The sequence below is a fragment of the Colius striatus genome, chromosome 1 (assembly GCF_028858725.1).
Source record: "Colius striatus isolate bColStr4 chromosome 1, bColStr4.1.hap1, whole genome shotgun sequence".
NCBI classification, from domain to species: Eukaryota; Metazoa; Chordata; class Aves; order Coliiformes; family Coliidae; genus Colius; species Colius striatus.
Genome location: NC_084759.1, coordinates 165304606 through 165325342, shown reverse-complemented (window position 1 = coordinate 165325342; position 20737 = coordinate 165304606). Strand labels below are relative to the sequence as shown.

The 20737-nt window shown below is 37.1% G+C and overlaps 1 protein-coding gene across 1 annotated transcript in view; it reads left to right on the top strand.

The window, feature by feature from the left end:
• OTOGL (otogelin like) overlaps positions 1-20737 on the top strand; it is a 97197-nt gene that overhangs the window by 53173 nt on the left and 23287 nt on the right. Inside the window, exons 30-40 of the mRNA XM_062016903.1 lie at positions 1573-1689; positions 4453-4609; positions 5173-5199; positions 8471-8638; positions 10234-10512; positions 11112-11229; positions 12477-12556; positions 15174-16306; positions 17021-17198; positions 18058-18200; positions 20606-20629. Of these exons, the coding sequence (XP_061872887.1) occupies positions 1573-1689; positions 4453-4609; positions 5173-5199; positions 8471-8638; positions 10234-10512; positions 11112-11229; positions 12477-12556; positions 15174-16306; positions 17021-17198; positions 18058-18200; positions 20606-20629 (2424 nt within the window). The remainder of the gene's footprint in view (positions 1-1572; positions 1690-4452; positions 4610-5172; positions 5200-8470; positions 8639-10233; positions 10513-11111; positions 11230-12476; positions 12557-15173; positions 16307-17020; positions 17199-18057; positions 18201-20605; positions 20630-20737) is intronic.

Sequence of the window (20737 nt, the reverse complement as noted above, 5' to 3'; positions counted from 1 at the left end):
GCCATGTGAACCTCCTGAAAAGTCAGTATTTGTAAAGCACTCCCTTATGATGTCTGTGAGAACCAATTTTAATCTGTTCTCTTCTTGACTCACAGCAGGAAATTGAACCAAAATCTCTCACTTGACGAAAGAATGTTATATCTGTTCTGCTTTGGAATAAAAATTTTGAGGCTTCTCTCCCTCAATGTTTCCCATTGGCTCTCCTTTACTGTACATAAAACGTTTAAATTATGAGCAAGCAAGGCAAATGTGTTGTGTTGGTGGTTATGCTGCTCACCTAGAAGGTGGTAGTTAAAGAGAAGTGTAAATACTTTGCATGAAGTATATGAATTCTTCTTTTCCAATTTATCACTTTTGTGTGGCTGCTTTGAAAAGGTGTGTAGTGTTTACATAGCACAATAACTACTAGGATGATGTGACCTTTACATCTGCAGCCCTAATTTGCACTTGCCATTTTCTGGCTATATATATCTATATATGTGTGTGTGTGTGTATATATATGTGCTTATGTATCTATTTGTAAAATCTCATGTAATCTTCTGATCTCTGTGGCTGTCTAAGCACTCAGGATCTGAGTTCAATATTGGCCTTGCAGGCAGCCTGCACTCAGCCGAACTTGACACTTTGTCTGTCTCCACAGTAGACATTAGAGATTTTTTTCAGAAAGGACCTTTGGCCTTCATAGAGATGTTTCCTGGTCACTTTTTATGCGAAATCTAAATATTGTAAAGGAGTATTTGATAGCTGTATGACTATATCCCAACTCTGCTACTGGCAAACATGCTTGTATTGACACTGTGGAGTGTGGGATCCTTCCAGGGTTTCTTCCTCCTGGGAGTGACAGCATGTCCCTCAACAACAGCATCCAAACATACTCACAGAAGGTCAGCACTGGTGGGTAACTGCACGCAGCTGATGCTGTGTCAGGACACCCCGATGCTGCCTACAGATTCATTACTACCCACTCCTGGGCTTCAGTGCTGCACCAAAAGTATGGCTTTGGATGAACTCGTGTTTTCTGGGTTGAGTGTCATTTTGTTATATTAGTTGTTCTTCTTGAAAAGAGATTTTGAGAGAGGGAGTTATAGCTCTGTAATTTTTGAGTTATCATGATGATCTTTGATTCTTTTTTTTATGGATTGCTCTCTTCCTACTGCTGCTTCTTTTTTGAACTTACAGGGCTAAAGCCATCTGTAGTGTGACTCCATTTAAAGTCAGCGCAGAACCAGCAGGGATGGATTTAGACCGTGTATTTGTTTGTGATGTTACAGTTGGTTGCTCTGGTAATGATTATTATGTGTCACAAAGAAAACATTTTGTCTTTGTGCAGTGAGCAGACAGCAGGAACATTTTAGTACTTCAGAACAAAACACAAAGATTCTTTTTTTTGTGTGTGATGTTTTCAATTATAACACCAAATCAGGAAAAGGGGAAGATAAAGAAGGTAGTATTTAAGTTTTATTTTTGTGTTCTGAATATGCAGGTATCAAATTATATGATACTTAAGTGTACTGAGTCCATGGTAACACACCTTCATATAAAATGTTTGTGGTGTTTTTGCTTGTTTTTAAGTGCAAGAGCCCAAATGAAACGCTAAGACCATGTGAGGTACATCAGAGCAAGTTCCCTTATGCCAAAAAGGAATGCTCAATTTTATACAGTGATGTTTTTGCACCTTGTCGCAATGTGGTAAGTTTATTAAATACCCAAGATGTGCCCTCGACTAGAAAAATATAAAAATTCCAGTAGTTACTTTGTCCTTGCCATTCATCTCAATCTGAATGCCATAGAGTAGAGCCCTGCAAGTATCTCTGTGTGGGTGGGCTATGTTTGTGCAGAGCTCCTTGTTCCTTCCAAGACTGGAGTCTAAACATAATAGTGATAACTGAGAGTCATGAATTAGTAGCTGGGATAATCAAGGTTCTGTTCTCTTTTATTTTTATCTTTTATTTATGTAGGTAACTAAATTGTTAAGGCTTTTGTATATATTGCAGAACCCTAAAGTAAACATTTGTGTAATGTGCCTACAGCTTATCTCAAATGATTTGATTTCGTTAACTGTCCTGCTCAATATAGAAAGAAATATGAGAGAGTGAGATTTCAGCTTCAGAGCTATCAGCATTTTTAATTGGCTGACAACTTATAATCTACTTTTAATAAAAACTTCGAGGCTTGATGTTCTTATTGTCCCAATACCTGACTAAGCCTGGGATATGAGTTAAAAGAATGTCCTCAAGTTCAGCCTAGAAAAGATGGGGATAACAATAGCTTGTGTGGGTATCTTTTATTCCATTTTAGTCTACTCTTTATCAATGCAAGACGTGCTTTATGCATTTTTCCTGATTTCTGTTTTTAGCCTCCCAAAGACATTTAGTTATCAAAGGTGCATCTTTACACCTGTGCATGCAAGAATCACTACGACATCTCATCTCAGTCTCTTATTTCTTTATGACTATTAATACTGAATGAGATCATCAGATCTCCCAACTAAACCTCCTGACTTTCAGGACTGAAGTTTGATATCAACATGGTCAGGAATTTGCCTGAGGAGGAGGTTGCAGTAGCTTAACCCAAGAGATTTATTAATGTTGACTTTAGTTACTATGTAAAGAATTTTTTGAGTGTGTGCCTGAGAACATAGTGATGAGTGTATTTTCAAAGTGGAAAGTAACAAACAAAAATGGAACTTTTGAGAGCGTTTAAGGAGCTATATTATTATAACTTACAAAGAAAGATATTTTCTCTTGAACATTCATTTTCTATATCTTACCTGCTTTGTGATGAAAATTTGAAAACATTAAGCCAAATATTTAGCATAATTATGTTAAAAAATGCATGTCAGGTGCATAACACATCACTTAATTAGTAGTCAAGCATTTTAACACACACATCTATCCATCTTGGTGGGATAGCCTGCAAAACAAACATCTTTCTGGTGTTTTTACAACACTCTCATCAACATGTGAAAATAAAGCTCTTATAAATGTAAAGTGACCTCCTATCAAGGATATCTACGGTTGATTGCTGGCTGCATGGGTAGGAAACTGGGTGCCAAGGCAAAAAACGCCCAAGCAGGGGTCACAGAGTGAACAGAAAATGTAGACGCAGGTCTCAGGATGTGCTTGGAGCAGTGCACTTAGGGTCTCTGCTGCTGTGTGGGTGACAGAGGATCATGCTGCACATGGCGGCAAGTTGCTCCTCACAGCACAGGCGGCCTTGGAGTTCAGCTGAGGCTGGAAAACCCCATTTTCAGGGACACAAAATCTTGCATCTCTGGCTGGCAGTGACTGATGGATTGCAGTTGGCCAGCTAAACACTGAACTCAGTGGGGGCTGAGAAGCATCAACACTTGCAATAAAAAAGGTCTTCTTCATAACTGCTGAACTCAGCAGGAGCTTTGACCTGAGGCTTGCAATTTGTCACAACAGCAAGAAGTCACCAAACCAAAGAGAGATGATGTCCTCCAGACTTGAGAGACAGGTTGAGCTCTTTGTAGCCAATCTGATCTTTGGTGGATCCTGCAAGGCTGTTACAGCTATTTTCAATGGAGCTAGTGCTTGTGCCCCCCACACCAGCAGTATATCAAAATGAAAAAAAAATGATGAAAGGAAAATGGCATCTCTCTCCACTGAAGGCAGAAAAAACAGTCTTTGTATCCTTGGCAGCTTCTAGCAACTGCCAGCTGAGAAGCTGTCTCCATGTTAGATAAGTGCTGCTTTGTTAATGTGATGGTATTTCAATATTCTGACGTGTGCTTTTTGAGTGCTCTACAACTGAGCTAGACCAGAGCCTAATCTGAAAAAAGCAATGTTTTAAACACTCCATATGTTGAGTAAGAACGCTGCTTTGGAAACGTTGTTGAACATTACAAAAAAGATGATTGAACCCCATGAAATAGTGACAATAAGATTTTAGTGTGAGGATGTGGGTTTCTGATCTAATGAAGATTTGCGGACAAGTATAATAAAATCTGATAACACACTAAGATTTTTCTGCAAAATGTCACCAATGAGCTCAAGCTTTCTTTCCCTGACCAAAACTCCCTTGGTAAATTACCAAATTACTTGGTAATCGGAGCTGCAGATCTGCAAAACTGACAGGATGACTATAGATGGCAGTATTTGCTTTATAAGAACAGAACTGCCAGCTTCAATACAATCTCCAAAATCGATAAACTGCAAGTGTGTGGACAAACATACTTGTTAATAGTCACTGATTGACATTTTCTCTTGACCTGTAATGTAGGTAAAAGTTTGTAATTCAAATTATACTTTTTGTATAGGAGGATACCCAAACTGTAGAAAACTCCTTATTTTTGTATTAATTTATTTCAGTCAATCCACAGGCAGCTATCCTCCTGAAAATAGTGCAATAAGAATTTGTACAGCTCCTGTAATTAAGACACTAGGAGTTATTATTCTTTTTAATTTTCTTCTTCTTTTGTTCCCTCAGATTGATGTGACTTCTTTTGTCAAAAACTGTCACACAGATACGTGCAACTGCAATCTCGGTGGAGACTGTGAGTGCTTGTGTACCAGTATTGCAGCTTATGCCCACAAATGCTGCCAGCAAGGAGCAGCAATTCACTGGCGATCTCCTTCGCTCTGTGGTATGTACCTGGGCTGGCCTCGCACCAGAGCTCATCTTTGAGGCATCTTTGGCCTTTTGCAGCCCACTAATACAAATATGACAGAAGTGAGTGGACGAAGATGTACCTCTTCACATTTTGCAAGCTATCTGTCTCCTAGCTGCTAGTCTTATATAGCAGAATTTACTGTCTTACTGAAGAGGACTGACTGTGTTCAGGGTGTCCAGTGCAGAGACTGTTGGAAAGGCATCAGTACACCAGATCTGGGGTGTGTCCAGTGTTCTGTGTAGGGCAGCAAAGAGAGTCAATCTGCTCTTTTTTTCACTGAGAGTAAAAAGAGTTCTTGGCTGTAGAATAATCCATACTTCAGGTCTGCTGTCCTGGAGCATCCATTAAAATACAGCTGTATGTCACTGAATAAAAGCCTAAGGAAATAAAGTCACTGATACAAATACACAATGGGAAATGAAACATTGGCTAATAAAAGTGCATTTTTTAAATTATCTGCATTTTTAGGGTGCAGATTTGCATAGATTCTGTTGCTGCTTTGTAATTATAATGTGTTTGCTTTCTTTTTCTTTTAGCTTATGACTGTGAATATTACAATCAAGGTATGTAGTATCTGATATTAGTGTCTTTGATTTATACACCTTGCTGAATACACCTGATTATTCTAGCATACCAGCTAGCTATGTGCTAGCAACAGATCTGTACTCCTTGCTTCCAAAAGGGAATCCATTTTTACAGTTGTAGATAATTCTTCACATCGACTATTCTAGAACATGAAAGGCATCTTTGACATGCCGTTCTTTTACCTTTCTTTCTGTATGATGGTATTTTGGGATATTTATCTCTTCCCTCCTCACTTTGTTTCTCTTTGAAAAACAAATATCTGTTAACTGATTAAGAAAACAGAGTTTGATAATTTTTCTCCTCTCTTAAGTTTGAATGATAATTTTTTTTGTACTCTTGATTTGAGTATGTGAGTTTAATGAGCTTAGCAAGGTGTCAAAGCAAGGCCCTACAGGCCTTTCTGCTTTATGTCCAGGGATAGTGGCAGCATGGAAACAAACATAGTAGCTGTAAGCATCTCAGATGAAACATGATACAGTGCACACTGCAAACAGAACTCTTTGTAGCTTGTGCTGAGAAGAATCTCTGTCAGCTGCAGCTGTGTTGGGAGTTCTCTCTTTTCTGTTCTCCCAGTTCCCTAGAGTAGGATTGCATGGTCACAATCCATTGAGCTCACTGGATCTTCAAATCCATTAAAAAGAAGAGGTGACTTGTATGAACAGCCTGGAGTATTGTATGGCATTTTGTGACAAATTCCTTGCCCATTTAACATCATTATGTTATTATACTGACTTTTTCTTCCCTCCTCTTCTGCTATGGATACCTAGAATACCATTTTTCTGTGCAGTATCTTGTGTGTTACTTGAGATTTATCCTATATAAATACAAACAGACAATCCTATGCTAGTAAGGAATGCAAATACTGGCATGTTACTGAGCATCTTGGAAGGTTATATGTACATAATTATTATTATGTAAGTTTTCACCTCACTGAACTAATTTCCTTTGGCCACAGGGAAATTCAAATCCTTTTATCAAAAAATGCATAGTGTGGATATGTGTATCTTTGATGATACTGAGTTAAGATTAATCATTCTAATAATTAATTTAATAAGATATTTGGGAAAAAAACCCTTCAAATTTTATGAACATTTGTTACACTATGCAATTATAATCTAGGATTTCATTCTGAAGTTACTTGCTTTGTTTTGGTTTTCATTCCTTTGTTGACATATAAAAGAGATTGCCTTGGTTCAGTTAAAAATTCAGTTGAATTAATCAATCAGCTTTTTCTTTGACTTGGTGTATGTAGTTCTAACATTGCTTCTGTACTTAATGGCTGCAGGTCAGTGGCCCAACTGTGCTGAATGATTTTAGTAATCCCTAATGTCTCAATTCATAACCTCATTGGTGGATTAAAGCACCATACAGCATGTCTTGGCGGTCAGCGACAAGTTCTAGGAGGTTGTTAGCTTGTGCTTGTATTGTACATTTCAGAATTGAGACCTATTATATTTTGAACTTGATAGGTTGCAGGGTTTTATACATAAGTCTCGTGGGTATTATACTGTAAAGAATGGTTCCTTAGAATGAGAGTAGTGTTCATTAGCAAACAAAATTCCTGTGACATCCCCTCCTATATTTGAATACTGTACATGTGCTTTGAAAGGAGCAAGAGATTGAAAAGAAAGGGAAAAGTAACTAAATGCAATAATATGAATGTGGCTTACAATACTTTTTTTTTATTGACCTCTATTCTATAGCAAGCATCATACAGTGGATGATTTTTTTCTCCTCCAAGGAGACTGTCCCAATTCAGTAGCAGCATGTAGATCTTGCTAGGTATAGCTATTTTCCATAATGTATTTGCAATAGACAATTTTGTCTTATTTAAAAAGTAGTGAAGTGCATGGTTTTGGCTCAGAAATAATTTTCTTCATGTAGTTACTATGCTGATATATTTTGGGTTTGTGATGAAAACAATGTTGATAACACACCTGTGATTTACCTACTGCTTACAGAGCATCAAGACTTTCCCTGGTTTTCATGCTATCACACAAGCAAGCAGTGGCTGTATGGTGCTTAGCTGCCCACCAGGGCAAAACACCCTTTGAGATGAGGACTTCTGTTAATATGCAGGGATAAATGTTAAAAAACTTAGAATAGGGTTTTTTTCAGATAAATTGTCTCACCATTTCTTTAAAAGTGGTCATTTTGTGGTAAGCTTGTGGGCTTCATGTGCATAGGAGCTCCAACATAGTTTTCATACAAAAACATTAGGTTTTTTCATGCTGTTTTCTTCAGAGATGGGTGTTCAGCTTCTAGCTGAGCCAAATCTCATTATTATGAGAATTCCTTCCCTCTTGGAAGAGTCATATTTGAAAGCAGATGGCTTAGGATGGGAAGGAGTTCAGCCTTTTCACTGTAAGGATTACAAGCTTTCACAAAGCGTGCGTATTTTGTTTATTACTCACAAGGTGAGGTTTTAGAAGTATGCTGTTCTTGGCTCTTTCAGTAGGCTATTGTGGCAAACATGGGTGCTGTTGTATCTGGATGCATCCCTATGAGCCTTTCCAACCCAGCAGAAATAGCTCCAGGGGTTTGTTGTGAAGCATGGTTGACCATTTTGGCAGTGGTGCCAACTGAAGCTGTTGTCTCTGTTATATTGACGTGAGCTTTTCAATGACGATGTAATGAACCAGATTGGAAAAATGAGATGCTTATTTTTTATTTGATACACTTCACTGCTGAATCATTTAGGATGACATAATAAATGGAGCAGTACAAGGGCAGAAGAAAGTGTTTTGTAGGAGAGGATGAACTAGACAGCTGCTTAAGCGATATTGTTGCCAAAAGACGAATTACAGCCTTATAATTCAAAATCTGTTTTGGGGGGAGGTAATTGCCTTGTAGATCTTTGAGTAGTGTTGGTGTCTGTTTCAGGGATAATATGGAAGTTTCTCTGCTCGTCTTTCAAGGTGTAGAAATAAGAATATGTAAAAGCCTAAATACCCAAAATGCTTTCTTGTGCAGGTCATTTTGTGAGGGTAACTAGACACACTTTTTTTTTGTGCTCACTTTATTTCTGTTGTATTCTGGGCAGCAAGCAAAGAATAAGGGAGTACCTTGAACAGATAGATAGAGATCTACTCCAGCATAATATCTTGAGGAACTGAGCTATAGTTCCAAATTTATTTGATTCCTGGTCTGGTGAGATATGTAAGGCAATATATTATGTCAACTAAGACTTAGGTTTTGTGTCTTATGCAAGGAGGATTTTTTTTTCCTGTTTGATTTTTCTTTCCATAGGTCTTGGTGAAGGACCCTATATTTTGGCAAGCTATGGAGAGAATGACACAATTATAGGAGCTAACATTTCCAGTAGAAGGATATTTCCCCTGCCTAGAAGCGGAGCATATGGAAATATATATTTTAGTTTCATGATAACTCCCGGTCTTTTCAAAGATAAAGATTTATGTAAGTGGTCTCAACAATTTTGCCAATGGCAACACATAGTTTTCAAACTAGATAAATGAGTTTTGATGCATCTTCTAAATCTCCTAAAGTAGTTCAGATGTTTTTAGTTACTGGAATAAATGAGGGTGAAGCAGTCAGTTTCAAAACTGTGGAGGAATACTGATTTTTTAACTTTTTTGTTTTTAATGTTGGAAAACCTCACTGCCAGATTAAAAGCTGAATTTTCAAAGATTGTTTTAGACATATGTCAAAATACAGGTGAATAGAAGTCATTTGTGTGGAAAAAAATAAAAAAATTGTTTGTATAACTGGACAGCAGAAAATGTTGCACAGGTATCTAGCAAGTAGCAACACTAAAGGTCAATGCAGAATATTTTTACCTCCAGTAAAATCACTTCTACTTTATATTTTCTCCTTCTTTTGTGACTTTCAGTGGATTATAAAGTGTGTGCTCAGAATAAGCAGTCTGTTTCCCACACTCTTTAGGAGCAGCATCTCCATACAATGTAGAAGGAAGCTTCTAAGATCAACAGCTATTTCTAAGCTCTATTTTTCACTTATCAGACTGATCAAAACTATACAACCACAAAGAAATATACTTGAATATTTTTCCTTCTATATATGTTTTCTTTTCTTGACGTGTATTGGGTTGGTACAGATTTTGTCGTTGCTCTCTCACAGAATTCAATTTGCTGAAAAAATCCAAATCCTCAAAAATCAACACAGAGAAGCGCTGCCTTCACAGTAAAATTTGAAACCATATTCACAAAGTATTGACAATTTTGCATTGGAGAAATTAGGTTTATGGATATGATTTTGAAACGAGGAAGTATTTAGAACAGAAGAATTAAATCAGTCTTGTCAGTGCTCCAAGTGATGTATCATGGAAATAAAATATTCATTGTACCGGCATAGTACGCAGGTAGTTTTCATATCTGCAAGGAATAAGATAGTATTAATCTAGATTAAAGACACTTCAAGATTTGATTCAAGTTGAAAACTAAATATGAAGTCAATCTTCTAAGTTTTTAAATTTTCAGAGAATATTTCTGACATGGGTAGAGCAAATCGAGGTCAAGTCTTTTATATGGCCACATGTATATATTGTATTGATGAGTATGACTAGATATAAAAATACCTAACATAAAGGTGAAGTCAAGCATGTTCTTACAATATTTGTGTGGTGTTCTTTACTATTGAAACTTTTGGTACAGCTGAACTGTTAGATATTTGTTCGAAATTGAGAAAAAACTCCCAGATTGAGCAAGTCCCAATTTGAGACTGCTTATGAATCATTTTGAAGGCTGGTAGCAGTAACCTACCGGTAGTTTTGATCTAACTGATAACATCTCTGGTGGCTCTGGATTATGTGATCATTTGAAGTCTCCTTTAGATCCTGCATTATCTAACTTTTTTTATTGCTGTTACAAAAAACTTACTTTTTTGTTTTGGGTTGTTTTTGTGAGATGCAATTGTTTAAAAGAATCCACCTAACAGCCAATACGTAGATTTAAAACTCACTTTTAAGTTGTTTTCTGTGAAAATCTTACTATGATTTGGTTTTTATTATTATTGTTATTATTATTCTGTGGAAGCTCCCTCTCTTGTTTCCCTCGAGTCTGCTGAAAGACCAAACTACTTTCTCTACATACATGACAACGAAACCATTGGGTTGGAACAGTGGCAGGCAAATCCCTCCTTTCAGAGACGAGCCACCTTCTTCCACCACCAGGGCCTCTGGACACCAGGGCTCAGCGCCTTCGAACTGCACAGTAAAAAAGGCTTTTTCATCACTCTCACCTCATCCGGTGTAAAAGTCGCAAAGTATGATGATTCAGAAGGATTCAAGCGTTTGAGTAGCTTTACTATTGAAGGTAAATTTTGGGTAATCCTCAGGGATAAGTGTGCTATTTTCCGCTTGCCTTCAGAGCCCTTGCCTTTCATCAGCAATAGTAACGATGATTTTGTAAAATCCTATTAATTACTGTTCTCTTTGTCTTCTATTCTGCCTCCAAATGGTATTATTTTGTAATTTTTGCAGATATGATGGTCATTTTATCTTTGAACTACATTTCGGTGTACTCTTCAAAATGAGCGTGGCATGACACAAAAAGACGCATGTTAACATCTTGTTAATGAGCTATAGATATATGTTCTTTTAAGTTAATGGGGTAGCTGTTGCTTCTGCAGCCAGCAGTACTTCATCTGTGTTTAACTTATTTGTAAGGTTTTTAAACAGAATATATTGTAGAATGGACTAGTTGTTTGCATCTTTGAAGCTTCAGTGTCTTTTAGCTTGGTCAAATTTAAAATAGTTGAAACTGAAAATGAACAAAATCTCACCTATTTGAAAGGTCTCAAGAATTTCTCTACTCAGTTTTCACTGTTTTTCTGAAAATCTCAATATACTCTACAGGAAAGACTATAGACTTGTAGCTTATTGACTAAATAATAACTTTTCCTTCTTTCTCAGAACTCAGTGCATCTGTGCCTTATAGAAGGATGTGTGAGTGGCGATATGAATCTTGTGCTAATCCTTGTGTTAAAACATGTAGTGATCCTGAAGGAACAGCATGTAAATTCCTTCCTCCGTAAGTCAGATTGAACTTGTATTGCTACTGTATGTTGGGTTTTTTTTTAATAGTATGTATACCATATGCTGTCTGAAAATTACTGCAGCTGCAATATTCATTCATTTTCACTCACCTAGGTTTCAGTATCACTCTTGTGAGCAACTCTCACAAGTCATGTGAAAACATTTTTAACAAGCTTCTCATTTCCCACGGTATATTACTGTTTACGTGCAGTCTTCCAACACAAGAATAAAGAATTTGTATTTAGCCCAGGGGATTAGTTTCTAGTATTGGTTAAGTAAAAATCTAGTAAATTAAATGAAGACTATTCCCTTCTATGGATTTATATTTACATCCTAAACCAGCATCCCATGCTGCTGTAAGTGACTACATCTTTCTGGTGTATATCTGACAGAGATCAAAAACTGTAGCAATAGTAAGGACGGACTATGCCCTCTCCTGTAAGACAAGGGAATTTTACATGGAGATGCTCAATGGCACGACATGAGGGATTTCACACGGCTGCTGTTATCGTTCTACTTAGTAACAAGATTTCCTGTCTCTGTGGGTCTCCCCTGGCATCTATGAAACCACAACAAGAGAAAAGGAAAAATGCCTAAAAACTCAAGGCACAAATCTAGTGGAAAAGAAATGACAGTTTTAATTTCAGACTATCTCCCCAGGCATATGCAGTTTATGATTAGGAATATTATGAATGTTACTAATTTATAGTGTTGGTATTATTTGTTTTTTCACATGGGCACACTGGTTGTTAATGTCATGGTTTTCTTGTTAAAAATCCACCCCAAAAGTAAAAATAAGGGTGTATATTAACTTATCTGCACTCTGCTATGGTAGAGCTGCACAAGTATGAGACTTTCTATGGAGCCAATCTAAACATTTTAATGTCTCAACTGAACATGCCTGGGCAAAACAGCAGTCTTGTAGAGAAGTTTATCATCCTATGGAAAACTTTTCTGTTTAGCGATTTGAACTGCCACCTGCTTATGGAAGCACAATAGTCCAAAGCTGTTGTGTTTCTCAGCCTACACAAAGAATTGATTATTAGCAACTTAGAAACAGAATTGAGCTGTTCAATGTCTTTCTGCTCTTAAAATGCCTCAAAATATCGTGTTTACCATTACACTGGAAAGTTCTCAAATTCCTGATGGGGAAGATATTAAAACATATTCTTTTGCCAAAGTAATGTAATTGAAAATTAATTTCTTTTGTGGCTTTAGAATTAACTGTGCAATGTTTTAAAGGGTCGAAGGATGCTTGCCATACTGTCCCAAAAATTTGATCCTTGATGAGGTCACACTTAAATGTGTTTATCCAGAAGACTGTAAGTACACTTTATCATAATGGTCTGATCTTATAAATCAGTTTTGAAATCCCAGGAAAAGTTTTGATCAAATGTATAGTGTTGGGTTTTTTTATTAAGCAATTTACCAGAACACCTTTCTGTTGAAGAATGTCTCTCTGGGACATAGAGTCCATTCCCAGTCATCCTTAATACAACACCTACATCCAAACCAGCCAAATCTAAAGTTGAATTATTTAATTTCTCTAATAGTGTGTTAAATTTAACCTTTTGTAATGATGTTATACTCACCACAACAATATTTGACTATATACTGCTAATATATGTATATAAAAGAAAGATCACAAATGGAAGAAATACTGCTGTGGTGTAAAGTTTAGATCTTTCTGTAAAAGAGCCACCGTTAACAAATTCGGTGCACCTATTTCATAACTTTTAGTACGTAAAATAAGCACATTATTTGCTTATTTTGGGGATACAGTATCCTTTAAACATAACAATTGCTGTTTAATACAGTCTCTTATTGTGTTTTCCAAGTTTTGAATTAAATATACTATGCTTGATATTTGCTAGTACAAAGCCAGCTCATACAGTATACTGCCTTTCAAAGATATGATAGGCTTATTAAAACTATTCTATTATTTTGGATTTACTGATTTTTCCATGGAATTTCCTTGTTGCTTCAAAATTACTCTGCAAATTTGAGCTTTTTACTAATAGTAAAAATTCAACTACTTCATTTGCAAAGACAATTAGAAAACTTCTTGAGTCAGATGAGTTCCAGGCAACATGGAATTGCTGGAAGTTATCTTCACAGAAAAATTATGCCCTGATTTGCTAAATGTGGCTTGAGTAGAGATTTGCTTTATCAATAATCCATGAAAGACAGTGAAATATCCTTTTTTTTGGGGGGGGGTTTTTTTTAGGTATACCTGTGGCACCTACAGAATCAGCAACTGGAACGAAACCTTCATTGTTAATCTCTCACACAGGTGCTAACACCATGAGATTTCCTCAGATACCTCCTTTATTTGTTACTTCAAGGACTGAGTCAACTCATAGTGTGACAGACAGAATAACCACAAAGGCAAACACAACTTTAAGGGGAATGAATACGTCAGCACAGTCCTTTACAGACTTCTATTCATTGGAAGCATCTAATGCACACATCTATTTGACATTTTCATTATCAAATACAGTGAAGCTTTCTGATGTACTTCACAGCACAGCCAGCCCTACTATCCTTTCTAAACTCATCTCTTCAGCAGATTTTCCAACTGCTCTTCAATCCTCAGCAGTCACATCAGGTGCTGTCAGTTCTTCTGCATCTATAACTTTACCCATTACAGTAGCAACTCCCACAACGCTGCTCAGTGCAAGTCCTACTTCAATACTTTCTTCATTATTAACACCTACTTCCATAGTGGTAGTTCCATTTCCACTTGAAACATCAACCACTCAGCTAGGAACTGTCCCTTTACGTCAGCATCAGGTTTAACCTCCAAGTTATCTTTTGTCACTTCTGAGCTGCCTGCAGGGTTTGGAAAGAGCAGGAGTCCTTCAGTAAGTCATTCTTAGGGACCAGCAGTGTCCTCTGAAGTGTCTTTGTCTACTTTGCCAGCTGGCAGAGCAACTTTCACAAGACCTGCATTTCTTCTAGGTTCGCAGTTGACACTAAACACATCTAAATCTCCTATGTCAATTTTGTCTGTTATAACTAGATCTGGCATAGGTCAAACTGCAGTTAACCCAACACCGATTTCTGCACTGACTTCAACTACTCCTCAAATTCCTATCACTACTAGATTTTCTAGCTTTGAGACAAGTTTTCCTTGATTAATCACAGTTTCATATTTTGAAACAGGAAAGGCCAAGTCTAAAACTTCTGTGATATCATTAAATGCAAGTTCTTTAGTTAATTTTTCTCCAAAGGCATTTTTATCTTCAGTGGAAATTTCAGCAACTGTTCCCAAGCAGATATCTCTATTAATAAAAGGCAGTACTTCTGCTGTTCTACCCATAATGACTATATCTTTACCTCAAGTTGCTTCACAAATCCCTATAAACACTTATTCTAGTCCATCTGTAACACACACAGTATCTACACTGATGCATTCAGTGATCACCTCCTTGAAGCTCAAAACTATGGCAGATGTCACTGTTGCCTCCAAAAGCCTTTATAAAGTACTTTCCACTGCTTCCACTATTCCAGAAAACCCATCAACCTCTGATATGTCTATAGCAAGTAAAGCCTCAACAGAAAATAAATACATAAAGCACATTGATTCCTTCTCAGTGTCATCTATTTCTAAAAAGTCAACAAAATTCATTATGTCCACAGTGTTCCCTCTTAGGAGATTGGTATTACCCCTAAATGGTACATTAATAACTACTTCAGAAATTAAAGATTACCCAAGCAGTGCACATCTAAAATTAAAAACTGATCCTGTGGCACAAAGTTCAGTCACTTTTCCTTCCTAAAGAGCCTTCTTTTACAAGGTCATCATCTTTATTTACAATCTTGTTATCAGCCTCAGTACCACCTTATGTGACATCTCACGCTACAAGTTCTTCATTGATTCCCATAATCAGTAGGACATCATCACTAACACTACCCAAATGTCTGTTTCTTCTCTAGATACACAAAGAATCTCAAAAAATCCAGTTATAGACTTTGCAACTCCTTATGTAGGTTTATCTACATCCATTTTAAAAGTAAGCCCTTCTACCACCTTCTCAGCGTTGCTGAAAACATCCATTGTAATGCCCTCTTTACTAGTGGCCACAGTTCCTGAAACCACCTTAAAAAATCGGTCCAGTAGGTTCTCTCTGTCTTCACCACCTCCTACTCATATCTCTACTGTTTCTCTAGGAAAGCAGAGTTCTTTGGTAAGTTCTTCAGGAGAAGATGGAACAGTATCAGCCATATCAGCTGGATTTGTCACTCAGTCCACTACACCAATGATCACGAACACAGCAGTGAATGCTACATCCTTAAAGGCACCTTATATTTTTGCAAAAATAACACCCAGCTCTTCAGGCAGTTTATTAGTTGCTTCTGACACTACTGTAGCCTCTAGGATTACTACAAAAACCACAGATTCTTTTGTTACCAATTTGGACTTTTATATGGCTTCAGCTTCAGTTCCTACCACCATAGAAACACCTATGCATATGCCCCACAAATCTTTATTTACTTCTGCAGTGAGTCAAGCTTCACAGAGCACTAAAGAAACTCCAAAAACAAAACCAACTGGTACTACAAGTCCATTATCACAGACGAAGAATACCTCATTTACAGCTTCAGAAGTTAAACACACAACCTCATTTGACAGAACTGAGGATATTTTAGAAAGCGGTCAGACTCCACATGAGCAAAGAAATGTTACCAAGACAAAGTCAACCACAACTGAGAAGTTTTCCCTGCCTTATTTGACAATGTCTGCAGTTCAGAGTTCACTTTTTTCAAGAAATACAGCCTCAGTAAAAAATCTCTCTGTTTCTGGAGTCCCATACGTAACAACAGCAGATTGGTACAAAATCCCTACTCAGAAAACTTTTAAACCTTATTTCAGTTTAACGGAGCCCACAGAAATGCAGACCAGGACTATAGGAGATTTATCTCATTCTAGTGGTGAAATGGCTCTGTCGTCAGAGCCTGTGGAAACACAAGTTTCTCTGGCAAGCACAGAAACAATGACAGCTATAGCTGACAACGCTTCTTTTGATGCAATGATGCATGCGTTGATGTCAACATCTTCGAAATGTGTGGTATGATCATTTTTACTTGCCTCATGTATTAAAATATTTATTGCTTTTCAGCCTATTCTATCATGTATGTAATACTAGACTTTAAATATCTCCTATTTTTTGTTTAATATTAGACTTTAAATATCTCCTATTTTTTGTTTTATTTGTGTATCTTAAAGTTCTCAATTAGTCTTAGAGTATTGTGGTGTCACTGCTTTTATACTGCCCTGGTATATTCTGCTACTTGGATGTATTGCTCTGGAAAAAAAAAAAAAAGGCTTTTAATGCTGATTCTAGAGAGCAAAATATATCTTTGAGGCGCAGAAAAAACAATAATCCATGGATTTTGGGAGGTTTCTGTGTAATCTCAGCCTATCTTTCTCTTTCTTTCCATTTCATTCTTTGTCATAGGGTTTTAAATGATGGGAATGCATGATTCTGTATTTCTTAAAAGGCTTCAGATTATTACTGAGTATAACATGTAGCCTCAATGCACAACATTTTAAATAGAGTATTCCACCAAAACTAGGTGGAACAAGAAGATTTTGGTAAACGGGTGTACATCATTGCTGGCTGTTACAACCACACAAAAGCAACTCATTCCGAAATAAATGATGAGGGATCACAGATACACTGGTTCTGTCTCAGAGCAGCATGATGAACGAGTGATTGCTTGGATTTCATAAGGCCAATCAATATAAAGTTGATTCTGGTTGTTTTTTCATTATATGACAGCCAAGATACCTTGAACCTGTTGACAAGTGTAGCCAGTATGTCTGTGTTAACACAAGTTGGATGTTATACAACCTTTCAAGGAACTGCCCTAAGGATGTGCAGAAGCCAGACTGTGGTTTTCGAGGAATGCCATTTCAAGTTAACACTGATAGCTGTTGCCCAGAATGGGAATGTCCCTGTAAGTGTTTTGTTTTTAAATACAACATAGAGTCTTGATCTGTAAATTTTATGTAGCAAATTAATGGTTTATTACAGTGTGAATATGAAATTGAATGCTGGAATAAATTTAAAAGAGCTTTTCACCAGCAAACAAAATGAAATATATTAAACATTTTAGTATATTTGAATTAACATTCAGGAGAGTAAAAATATTTTGTTTTGAATGAAAACATTGGAATGAAATCTGCAACATGAACATCAGCTTTTTCTAGCTGAGAATTTTCAGAACTTCTATCAGGAGACATGTTGAGCTTTTGATATTTTGTAAAGGAAACCAATTAAACATTAGCCTTTTTTGACATACAGAATCCCAAAATTCAGTTGTCTCTAACTGTAGTTTTTACTAAGAAACTGAAGAAACTGGCAGATGGCTGTCTGCCAAGGGACCAAAACCACCAAACAGAAGTCATGTTAAAAATCTCACAGTATTACTGAAACCACTATCGCACTTTTAAATATTTGTCTGAAGATAGGACAGAGCAGTCTTTCATTATCAGTATCTCAAAAATATGTATATTTTAATTCATATATTTTATCTCACAATGTAGAGATTCATTGACCTTATCTGTAAAATATTGACATAAGCAACATTTTTCACTGATTAAACTTTCTCATCTACCATGGGCACATAGCAGTAGGTTAAGGTATCTCCACTGAGTAATGTAAGATACTTGCTTCTGCTTATGGCTTAGTGTGCTGTCTGCAGAACAAGGTCATCAATATATATAGGAAAGCAAATACCCCTAAAACTGAGAGTTTTGAGAAGAGTCCTGTCTTCAGTTTGCTGGTAACCTCATTAAATGACAGTTCTTTTTTAGGTCAATGTTCTGTACTGTCTGAACTGAGCATTATTACATTTGATGGAAACAACATAGCCCTATGTAATATGGCTTCCTACATCTTAGTCAAGTTGCCAGGAGAAATTATTGTTGCTCATATTGAAAAATGTCCTGCTAATCAGGTAAGAGTCTTGTGTTTTTGTAGTAATTGTGAAAGTTTCTTGAATGTTTCTGTTACAGGTATGAAATTCTGCAAAAATTATATCACTTAAAACTTTCAGATAAAAGCCATATCCATTGAAAAGAGGCAAGTTATTTAATTTTTCAAGAAGTATGCTTAATAATGCTGTCCAGGTAAAATAATTTTATCTCAAGTTGAAAGAGTAACTGTTATGTTATAAGGAAACTCAAATGTAGATTCCTTTTAAATTATCAGAGATTAATTAATCTCTGAATCTACATGTCTGCTTTAGGGCTCTCCACCCTCAAATCTTCTTGAGGCCTTGAATTTATACATGCTAATATGACAAAAAAACTAAAATATTTTGAATAGTCCAAACAATCTTTTGTAATTATTTTTGGAAGGTATTCATGAGTTTGGGATTGTTGTGTTGAGTTGTTTTTTGTAGTTGTCTATCTCTCTGCATTGCCTACAGAGGGGATCCAGACATTTTCTTTTTAGACTGCTAGTTTAGTTCAGGACAGTCTCATCCTTACAGTCTCCATATACATTTCCTTTGCATTGTCTATAGTCCTATTATGTAGCCCTTGAATAACTAGCTTCTGTTTCCATCTTTTATTTGTGGAAAATCAAGTTCTGATGAGTAAATTAATCAAACTTCTTTCCTTCCTTCCCATCCTTTTTTGGTCTCTTACCTACTCTCATTGGACACCAACACTTGATTTTTAAGTCCCAAGTTTTACACTGTTTTGGAGGTTTTCTTTTAAATTGTTCTCCTTACGGTTTTTTAGTTGCAGTGTAAAGCTGTGAAGGCAGCTCACATAGGCAGATGAGCTTTAAAAGTCCTTAGCTGTAGTTCTTTAAGAAATATCTTTGAAAGGGCTTTGTGGCATACGCTGAATCTCACGATGCTGGTATTGAGTTGCTCTCTATGTTAAGGCTGTTTATTTAAAAGCCATTTGCGGTGTGATATATACGAGCTGGAATCTTTTGCAGAAAAATGCCTTGGTAAAATAGCAGTTTTATCAGTGTTAGAGCATCAGATTGTATTAGCATGACCGTTGTATTTCTATGTATTTTTAATTTGACTTGTCCAAGTAATTGTGTTATCTTTTCATAGAATGGTAGGGGTTGGAAGGGACTTTTAGAGACCATCTAGTCCAACCCCCCTGCAGAAGCAGGTTCACCTAGATCAGGTCGCATAGGAACATGTCCAGGCGGGTCTTGAAGACCTCCAAGGAAGGAGACTCCACAACCCCTCTGGGCAGCCTGTTCCACTGCTCCATCACCCTCACAGTGAAATAGTTTTTTCTTATATTTAAGCGGAACTTTTTGTGTTCCAGCTTCATCCCATTACCCCTTGTCCTGTTGCTAGCTACTATAGAAAAAAGGGATGTCCCAACCTCCTGACACCCACCATTTAGATATTTATAAATGTTAAGATCTCCCCTCAGTCTCCTCTTCTTTAGACTAAACAGCCCCAGTTCCCACAGCCTTTCCTCATATGAAAGATGTTCCATTCCCCTGATCATCTTGGTGGCCCTGTGCTGAACTCTCTTCAGCACTCCCCTGTCCCTCTTGAGATGAGGAGCCCAGAACTGGACACAGGACTCCAGATGAGGCCTCACCAGAGCAGAGTAGAGGGGGAGAAGAACCTCCCTTAACCTGCTGGCCACACTCTTTTTGATGCATCCCAGGATGCCATTGGCTTTCTTGTCCACGAGGGCACATTGCTGGCTCATATTTAGCTTATTATCAATCAGGACTCCCAGGTCTCCCTCTGCAGAGCAGCAGTTCGACCCCCAGCCTGTACTGGTGCATGGGGTTGTTCCTTCCCAGATGCAGGACTCTGCACTTGTCCTTGTTGAACCTCATGAGGTTCCTCTCTGCCCAGTTCTCAAGCCAGTTGAGATCCTGCTGAATGGCAGCACAACCTTCTGGGGAATCAGTCAGTCCTCCCAGTTTGGTGTCATCAGTGAACTTGCTGAGGGTACACTCTGTCCCCTCATCAGGGTTGTTGATGAAGATGTTGAACAAGACTGGCCCCAGAATCAGTCCCTGTGGAACTCCACTGGCCACAGGCCTCCAACTTGATTCCATGCCACTGATCACCACCCTCTGGGCTCTGTCATTCAGCCAAATTTGTTTGTGTATTATTTTCCACATAATCCCGTTTGATTTAAATCTTTAAAAAGTAAAGTTTCCAAAATGAGTTCATAGAAAGGTTCACTGTATTAGCTATCACATGTGTATTTTTATTTTTTCTAAGGAATATATTGAATTAGTTTAATTGCAAAGCTGATTGTTGAAGAATTTCAAACACATATAAGTCAACTGTTTTTTTTTTCCAAATCAAAACGCTTCTTCTTGCTGTTGCATTTCTAATCTATTTTTCATGTTTTACAGAGTGCAAATTCAATAAGAAAACTGGTGAGTACTTTTTTCTTTTACTAAATTAAAAATACATTAATATTACTCACAGTGAAAAAAATATCCGTGCAGTGCTGGTACAAAATCAGAAAAATGATAGTAACAAAA